We start from the raw sequence: 9538 nt of genomic DNA, 5'->3' as shown, positions 1-9538 counted from the left end.
CTGGACATCCACAACTGTTGCACAAAGTTGTCAAAAGTCACCTTGAGGTCAGCACATCCCCCCCCCCGCATCCACAAACCCAATCACTAGATTTCTCACTAGAAGATTGCTCAGTACGAGGAGCCCTTCCCTTAGAGGGGTAAATTCAGAGGTTATCCTTGGGACAAGCAGCTATCAGTTCATCACCTGAAAAACAGGTCCTGGATACGAAATGTTCTCTCTTCCTTAACATTTCCTCTTGCTCCAAATTCTTTGACCTCCCCAACATACAGCAGGCCCCATTCTCATGCTGGCTGCATCTCTCATGGTCTCTGGAGCAGCCAAGCTCGTCCCCTAACACCCAGTTCAGGGCACTGGCGAGCACAGCCAAAGCTTCTCCTAAGCAGGCAGGCAGGCAGGCATATGGGATACGACATACATGCCTGCTGGCTAACACAGAGGCAATGAAGAACCCATTCTGTACGAACACCTGACCAACACGGCGATGAAAAAGACATCCAGAAATTTAATGCCCGGAGAAATAAGGTAATGTTTCACTGCAATTGTTTTATTAAGGAATTTATATATACACAAGGTAGACAGAAGATGCCTGGTTTTTCCGTTTATGCTGACAAAGTCTTTCAAAGATGCAGGTTGGATTCTCCCCCTCCCTTAAGTGGCTGGGGGCATTGACACCGAGGTCAGAAAGCAGACCACCTCCAAGCCCTCGGTCAGCCTCTAAACTGGCAAGCATGTGCATGTCTGTGTGTTTGTGAGTGGAGGTGGAATACACAGGACCAAGTAAGTGCAAACAGGAAGAGCAAGACAACACTTGGCTGCAGGATCTTGCTCTTTGATTCATTAGGCCATCAATTTTTGAAGCCCACGGGCGTGATGGGCAGGGGGTGCATGTAGGGGAGGGGGTGCTGAAAGAAGGTAACAGGAGTTGTTTAAATATATCAACACCACAGGTTAGAGAAGCGGCAGCAGACGGTGCTTTTAGGAGGAGTGCAAATGTTGCCCGCGTGCACGATTCCAGAAGAAGATTGGTTGTGCTCAGGGGCATTGTGGAAGTCCCACTAACTCCAGGGAACAGACGGTTCGGGCTCGTGGAAGGCGGAACTAGTTTTGGAGAATTCCACAGGGGACAAAAAAAATTGATGGAATGTGTCAGTAGATAGAAGGCTGGGGGGGAAAGCAGGGTGGAAGAAAGAGGATTTAAGTATGGGGAGGAGGGGAGAAGAGAAAATAAGCCCAGTTGACAGACATTTGCTGTTCAGTTCTTGTGGGGGCAACTATGACCCAACATGTGGGACTGCAGTCCCCTCAGCTGTTGGCAGTTCCCTTTCTGGATAGGTTCATTGGTATCGCTAAATCTTGCCCGTTATCCTTTCCCTCCAAGGAGTGCACATATTTCAATGTGCCAAATGAGAGGGGCTCCAATGCCCTTTGATGTGGGGCAGGAGACAGGCAAAGCAGGTCCCCCTCTTAACAGATGGAAGGTCTGACAAAGACCATCAGAAAGCAAAAGTAAAACTTTAAAAAATGGTGTTTTTTTTGGAGGGGAGCATTTTTAATGCTGGAACAAAAAAACAAAACACAGAAGCCCCCCACCCCCAAAAGGAGAGGAATGATCCCAAATCCTGGTGCGTCATTTCCACACTTGGGAGCTGAGGGTTTGGTTGGTTCCTTGGGCCCCTCCACGGCCCAGTGACTGTCCATATCCCATCATCCCATTTGTGCCATAGAAATTCATTCCGGCCATCTGCTGAGTCACCTAATTGGAGAGAGAATCAAGTAAGGGGTCAGAAGGCATTGCCCTACGCCGACTCGAGCATTCCAGACAAGCAGGCGTCAGATGTCCCCCTCCATCCTGGCCTGGTGAGGAACAACATCGGCTTGCATAATAATTTTGCCTGGATTTGCTACCAGTACTAGTACTAGTGGCTCTCTCTGATCCATAGCTAGAAACCCACTTCCATCAGATGACAGAAATCTATGCAGAAATGTGCCCTCCAGTGGAGAGACTGTGTGTGTTCCCCATCACCACAAGACAACCTGCTTTGCACTCTCGCACACACTCACACACACACTCGTCTCAGCAGTATACAAGCAGCCACTATGGCTCAGCGTTGGGCAGCAGTGATCTGGCAAAGATCATTATGCTAATTTCAGAACTTATCTCATAGGACAGGCATAAATGGAAAACTGCAAGGGGGAAAAAACAACATGTTAAACCGAGTCTCTGCCAAAGAACAAAATGTGACAATCATCCTAGCCATAATTATGACTTCCACCCAAGAAAACCACAGGCTGGTTCTCAATAGCAGATAAACTTCTGTTGTTTGCTTGATGCTTGAGGGATCTGAGGAGGGAAGAGGGGCTTGATCTACCAATGAGAGGCGGGTGGGTGCCAGTTGCTCCTCCTTTGCACAAAAGAACACTGTTTCTCGAGCCAGGCAGGATTGCACTAGGCATTATATAGTGAGGTGTGCTGAGGCCTTGGCTTCCCCTGGGAAAGGTTTGCAAAAGGGCACCATCTCAGCTAGGTGTGGACAACAGCAAATGGCCCCACTGTGACGGCCAGTACTAAGAACATGAGAAGAGCCCTGTGGGATCAGACCAGCGGTCCACCTGGTCCAGCATCCTGTCTCATACAGCAGCCAACCAAGTTACTCCGGAGGGCCAAAAACATGGCATAGAAGGGGAGGCCTTCCCTTGATGCTCCCTCCTGGCACTGGGATTCAGAGGTTCCCTTTAGCCACTGTGGCTAGTAACCATGGATAGATATGTCTATCCCCTACTTTAAAACCATTTATGCCTGTGGCCATAACTACATTCTCTGGCAGCGAATTCCACAATTTAATAACTCATTGTGTAAAGTAGTCTTTCCTTTTGTTCATCCTGAATCCAAGACCCACCAGCTTCACTGGATGCCCTTGAGTTCTAGTTATCGGGGAAAAAAGGTCTCTGTCCACTTCTACTATCTCTTAGAGAGCCAGTGTGGCGTAGTGGTTAGAGTGTCATAACAGGATCAGAGAGAACCGGATTCAAATCCCTATTCTGCCGTGGAAACTTGCTGAGCGATCTTGGACCAGCCACACACACTCAGACCGACCTACCTCATGGGGTTGTTGTGAAGATAAATGGAGAAGAATTGTTAGCCACCTTGGGTCCCCACCGAGGAGAAAGGTGGGGTATAAATGAAGTAAATAAAATTCTTAATAGGGAGGCCACAGGTGGATGGGGAGATGCCACATTTCAGCGTATCCCCGTTCTTCATGATGGAAATTACCTTCAGTTGCTCTAAGGTAAAACCTGCAGCTCAGACTAAATATTTTGTATTTAGCACTACAAGCACATGGTGTTGGTGAAGGGAAGCTGCCTCCTTGCCTGGACCTCTGAGAGACACACTATCTATCCTCCACCACTGCCCTAGGAAATTTGCCAAGTAACCTTGCGAAGGTCTGAGAATCTGTGCCAGAACGTTTTTTGGAAACTTTTTTCAGACCTTTAACTGAGCTAATTTGGGAGTTAAAGTAGGGCAGAGAGGCGTTCGGACCTGGTCGGCTGTACTTGGGGTGGCCAAAGAACTGGAGAACGTAGGCAATTAGTCATCTGCCTCTGCTGCATAAGCAGTTAAATGTTAAGAAATAGGTCTACATATTGCCAAAACCCCGTAAGGGTGCTTTTTCTGGAGATACACAGAACAAATCTATTGTCGTTGACTCCTTACAACAGAACATTCAGATCAACATAGGTTTAAAGCATTTCTTAGCCGTTTATAAAAAGTCTTAATTTGAGTACACAGCCTGTAAAAATGTTAATCCTACTCCCAATTACCTCCCCACCACCACAGTCCTTGCCATTTTGATTCCTCTTGAAAAAGTTTCCCCCAGTTAAAACCAATGGATTTTTACGCAGGCAAACACCAAACATACCTCAAAATCAAGATTAACTAAGCAGGAAAACAGCAGGATTTGAGTCTAGTAGCACCCAGAGACCAACTAGATTTTCAGGGTATGAGCTTTTGAGAGTCAGAGCTCCCTTCTTCAGATCTCTGAAGCTCTCGAAAGCTCATACCCTGAAAAACTGGTTGGTCTCTAAGGCACCACTGGGCTCATATCCTGCTGTTCTACTGCAGACCAACGTGGCTTCCTACCTAAAATGAAGCAGGAAAAGAGAGTAAGTTTGCTGTAACTAATTATGAATTGTTTCGGTGAACTATTTATGCTACTCTTATAGCTATGTGGTAGAAAAGCCGCCTAGATTAGAATGTGCTCCCCCTGATTGGTCAACTGAACTGCTTAAAAAGCATGCAAGACATGTCTGTAGTTCTGTATCTAGAACTTCTGTAATCCCAGTTACAATAACCTAACCCAGTTTTTTGGAATGAGGGAGGGAGGTTAGATATCTAAAACTAAACTTTCACATTATCTGTAGAACCAAAGAGCCTCTCTTTAAAAGAGTGGCCAGAAAACCCATCCCGCTGGTAAGTGTGTTATTGGGTTGCAGAGTAATGCCCCCCCTCACACCCACACCCCCTCACCTGAGCAATATTCCACTGCAGCTGCTGGGCTGGTTGCACGCCATACACGGGTGGGGGAACAGGTGCCATGCCAGCCACATACCCGGCTTGCTGTGCCGCCATCATTCCATTGGGAACCCCAATGACGGCTGTCTGCATGCCTCCAACGTAGCCTGCTGGGATCGCCACGGGCGTAACCATTCCAGCAGCTCCTGGCTGTGACATCATCCCAACCGGTGGTGCCATCATGCCTCCCATCATGTTGCCGGGTGTTGCCATGCCTGGGAAACTGGGGTATGCTGCAGGGTACCCCATTTGGGCTGGGGCTATGAACACAGCTCCTGGAGAGGACAGGAAAGGCATTACGGCTGAAGTACAGAAGAAGACACATTTCACGTCCTTTGGTTTTATCCTTTACTGAAGCCCCCCGCCTCAAATTTCAGCTACACAAAAGCCAGTTTCTCAAAGTACTTGCACCACGCTCAGTGTGACTATGAAACACATTTTGGGTATTGATTGGAGATGGTTAAGAAAGAGGCTGTTTGAAGATGAGTGAGTTCTTTGTCCACTCCACTGGAAGATGGCGTTTGTACAGTCCTGACCGTCCAGCCAGGGATTGGCTTGAAAACAGTGGAAAGAAGGGGAGGTGGCCAGGGGAGTGGGGACGAGCACCGGGGGGGGGGGCAAAGACTGGAGATGCTCCATCCTCCCGAGCCACTTCTTCCCTTAGTAACACAAACATGTTTTTATTTTTTGACATTGCCTCAAGGACTGTATGGTCCTGAGAGCAAGATTCGAGTCCAGCAGCTCTTTAAAAGATCAAGGGTATAAGCTTTCAAAAGTCAAAGATCCCTTCATCAGATATCGGACTGATCAGATATCATATCTGACAACGGGAGATTTGATTCTTGAAAGCTTCTACTCTGGAAATCTTGTTGGCTTTTAAGGGGCTACTGGACTCGAAATCTTGCCTGTCTACTGCAGATCAACATGGCTACATCCCGAGGTGGTACAGAAAGTATTAATTAACTGCCATGCACAACTTAAAAAATGATTTACAAAACTACATGAAGATTGCTGGACTAGCTCTCTATTGGGTCCTAGAAGAAGGTCCTACCCTTGTGAGCACCCCTGACAATACACATGACAAATCATGATGGGGCTAAACTGCGCGGCCAATCTGCAATCCCAAGCCAGGTTGCCCAAGCCTGCCAATTCACAGTTGTATCCCTGAATGCTCATCAAAATGTGCAGAACGATTAACAGCTGGTTTCTTCAGCAACACTGGAAGCAGTTAGGGGCACCCGGCAAGCTTTCCCTGGGTTAGTGATTAAAGTGGGAGTGGCATTGCTGTTAAGAGTGTCAGACCAAGATCAGAGAGACCCAGATATGAATTAAGCGGAGAAGGGGAGCATACATTAAGTAAATAGTAGTTTAAACATGTTCACACTGATCTACTTGGTCCTCTCCCAAGTTATGAAATCAGGCTGAACGCCACAGTTTAGTTGCAATTTTTGTGTGGCCAGCCAATTGCAAACCTGCTCCTCACAAACACACACCAATAAGGCCACTGGTATATAGAGATCAGTACAGTCTACTCATACTGGCTGCGAACTCTTCAGGGTCTCACATCACAGCTGTCACATCAGCTGTTACTAGATGCTCTCAACTGAAGATGCCAGGTATTGAACCTGGGGCCTTCTGCATGCCAAGCAGAGGCTCTGCCACTGAGCCTCTGAGCCAAAAAAGTTGGGGGGAGAGGCTGGGGGGAGAGGAAAGAACGGAAAGAAGGAAACAGCAGCTGTTGTTAGCTCTGTCACCCAGTCACTGGTCTGCTCCTCCCTGCTCTAGGTACCTTGTGCAGGCATCGGTGGGGTCTGGGAGCTGTATAAGGAGAGGATGGAGTCCTTCGAGAGCTGCTTCTTCCCTGTTTCTTCTGCTTTGCTCCCAGGATCTGGGAAAAGGTTCAAGTTTTCAGGAACAGATCCTGCACACCCTGCTGTTGGCATAGAGCCCACGACCTGACGAGAGAGAACACACATGCCAGTTTCTTTTTTGCCTTTTTTCCCCGTTTCAACAGTTAAATTTCCAAGGGAGGGGGCACACAGAGAGAAGCAGGAACAGTCAGCTGCTGAGGAAGGGGGCATTGAAGGGGAAAAAGGAGGAGGGAACGGGCTTATCTCTGCTTATCCGTGAGCTGCTTTGACACTCAAGAGTCTGGCTACTACTTGTCACACAAGTCTGAGGTGCGAGGAGATCCCCTGGATGGTACATGAGCCAGTGGGCTTTCATGGCTGGAGTTTCAGACGAGGCTCTGGGACAGCTGGGTTTGAACACCCACTCTGCCATGGGAGCTTGGTGGGTGGCAGCGAGGGGAAGAGAAAAAAACAAGACAGAGTGCAGAGAAAAAGAGTCACTACACTCTGACGACTATCCCAGAGAGGGCCCCAAACTGGAAGGTTCAGGGAGAAGCCCCTCTGCCAGGAAGCGGTAAAAGGGGAGGAGCCTCTACCCAGGAGATGTGACTTGTCCTATTCTGGACCACTGGAGAACGGAAGAGAGAGAATGAAGTGAGCCACCTGGGATCCCCATTAGGGAGAAAAGCAGGATCTAAATAAACAGTGATGAACCATTCAAGTGTCATCACTGAGCCATTTACACAGGACAGCAGTCCTCAATGGCAGAACAAGCCTAAACAAGGCCTTGCTGCAAAGTCTGTTCTATTGACGTGGGAGAGACCTGGCCACCCAGTTAATGCCTTTAGAAGCTGTGTGCAGACCGTCAACACCAAATTTGCTCCCAGCAAATGGAGCGCCACCTTGCCCACCAGCTTTCTCACCTTCCGGTCTGAGCCCATAGAACCGAAGAGGTCCAAGTCCTTCTCTATGTAACTAGTGGATCTGCCGTTGGAAAGGGTAGCCGAAACAGGAACGTCTGGGAAAGGAGAGGGAGTCATTACAAGAGTGGTTACAAAGCAAGGCAGCTGACTAAGTCCGATGTCTCCGCCAGCAGGCCAGCAACCCACAGCTTGTCAGCAGAGAGATCCCCAGTTGACCCACTGCCTTCCCATCCCTGTCTCATGATAGTTCAAGCATTACGGCCTGCGCTGGATAAGAAGGGTTTCCCTTGTTTGGTATGAGATGTTCTGCTTTGGTCTCTTTCTCACACGGATAACCAAGGGGCTAGCGAGAAACCCCGCTGCCCAGAAAATACCCAGCTCCCCCCCCCACTTTGGCTTTCCATGCATTAGCAAGACTCAGACACTTTGAAGCACACCTTCACAGCCATTAAGAGAGGAAAGGTTGCTTTTTAGAAAGCAAAGGGGGAAGGGAGATGTACTTGGGAAAATGAATTTTGCTTCCAATGCTACATTTGGTGTAAGACTGCGGTGAGAGGGAAGACTGCCAGGAACATTCGTAAGGCACCAGCCATGTTTCCCAAGGTCAACCCCTCCCCCAGCTATGAGTCTGCTAGCAGCAGGGGGGGGCAACTTGAGCCCTTGGGTTTGCAGTCTGTCCACACTGACCTTTGGCCCTCGCCCAAAACCACTCTCGACCTGCACTGCGTGCTACATAAGGCCACAGAAGCCTTCTGGCTCTGGGCTCATGTGCTGTTTAAACCCAAGCTTTGTTTCAACAGCAGGACCGCCCTGCGCTTGCCCAATCCTGCAGCAGCCTGCTCTGCTGCAGAATTCAGGTTGCAGCTGCAGCTCAGAGAGGAGCAGACCCAGGTAATTTCTGCTGCAGAGCAGAGGCAGTGGAACATTCCCCCATTCGAAGAAGGATCCATCCCAGCAGTCCCTCTAGCAAATCAGCTCACTTGCAAGGACAAGCAAAGTGCTCCAAATCTGACAAGACATTGTTACAAACCGCTTCTCTAACCTCGTTAAGAGTCTGGTGCAAAACCAAAAAGCCACACACCCCAAAAGAATCTGATGCAGGGGGCTGAGCATCTGCAGCCAAGCCCAAGGAGCGAATTTTACACAAGGCTGGCAGGCTCTGGTTCGAGAATGCAGTCTCCTTCAAAATGAACAGTGACAAAGCTGGGCTCCACACCCCAACAGCAGACAGACCGCTGTGCTGACCAGAGGAACGAGAGAACAGAAGAAGTTACAGCTCCATGCTCGCAAGAAGCAGCCAAGTAAGGTGCCCCTTGCATGAAGGAGTTGTGCACCTCCAGCTGAGGTCAATGGCCCATCTCATTAGATTTTGCTCTGACTAGCACCAGCTCTCTGGGTCCCAAGTAGAGATGGGCATGAACTGAAATACAAACCAACGTTCCTGACGAACCAGGCTGGTTCGTGGTTCGCGAACTGGCGGTTCGTCAGAGCCCATTTCTGATGAACCGCCACAGACTTTATGCTGGTTCGATTGGTTCATTTTTTGGTTCGTCACTGCAGACAGCCTGGTGCTGATCAATCAGTTTCCTAGACAACAGAGGCAAGCCGGGGCAGGTTCGTGAAAGTTCGTGGTTCGTGAAATGCGACGAACCACAAACCACATGGATCAGTTTTTTTCCAGTTCGTGCCCATCTCTAGTCTCAAGAAGAGGAAGGTCTTTGCCTAAATCCTTTTGTTGCTGCGAATGCTCTCAGGCAGAATGGACACCCCAAGCAGTGCTGGATTTAAGTGTCCAACAAGGCCTGCAAAGACCCAGGTTCGAATCCTCACTCTGCCATGGAAGCTTGCTGGGTAACCTTGAGCCAATCATTCTCTCAGCCTATCCTACCTCACAACATTGTCTCAAAAATAACAATAGGGAAAGGAGAAGTGTGTTCATCATCCCAAGCGCTGCAGTGACAGAGCAGAACAAAAAGCTTTAGAAGACAGGAAGTTCTTGGTTCCTAACTGCTGCTGGAAGTGGGAGTAGGCCTATACCATTCACAAACTATACGCAGGTATGTTCCTATTTCTTTACAGATTGCACCAGGGACCAAAAAAGGTGTACTGTTCTAGTGTGTGAAGCATGGCACATCATCTGCTTGGCATGCAGAAGGTCCTAGGTTCAATCCCTTGCATCTCCAGTTAAAAGA

At 48.7% G+C, this 9538-nt stretch overlaps 1 protein-coding gene across 3 annotated transcripts in view; it reads right to left on the bottom strand.

The window, feature by feature from the left end:
- Positions 1-526: 526 nt before the first annotated feature.
- SMAP2 (small ArfGAP2) overlaps positions 527-9538 on the bottom strand; it is a 45773-nt gene continuing 36761 nt past the window's right edge. For 2 of the 3 annotated variants that reach the window (XM_055000067.1, XM_055000069.1), the window contains exons 7-10: positions 7347-7441; positions 6363-6528; positions 4529-4848; positions 527-1756 (exon numbers count right to left, since the gene is read on the bottom strand). In XM_055000067.1, coding sequence (XP_054856042.1) covers positions 1631-1756; positions 4529-4848; positions 6363-6528; positions 7347-7441 — 707 coding nt within the window. In that variant the 3' untranslated portion in view covers positions 527-1630. The remainder of the gene's footprint in view (positions 1757-4528; positions 4849-6362; positions 6529-7346; positions 7442-9538) is intronic. The other variant, XM_055000068.1, reaches the window with a different exon arrangement.

This window comes from Eublepharis macularius, chromosome 15 (genome assembly GCF_028583425.1).
Source record: "Eublepharis macularius isolate TG4126 chromosome 15, MPM_Emac_v1.0, whole genome shotgun sequence".
In the NCBI taxonomy this organism is placed as follows: Eukaryota; Metazoa; Chordata; class Lepidosauria; order Squamata; family Eublepharidae; genus Eublepharis; species Eublepharis macularius.
The sequence above is the reverse complement of the archived record's forward strand: the minus strand, read 5'-3'. Positions and strand labels throughout refer to the sequence as shown.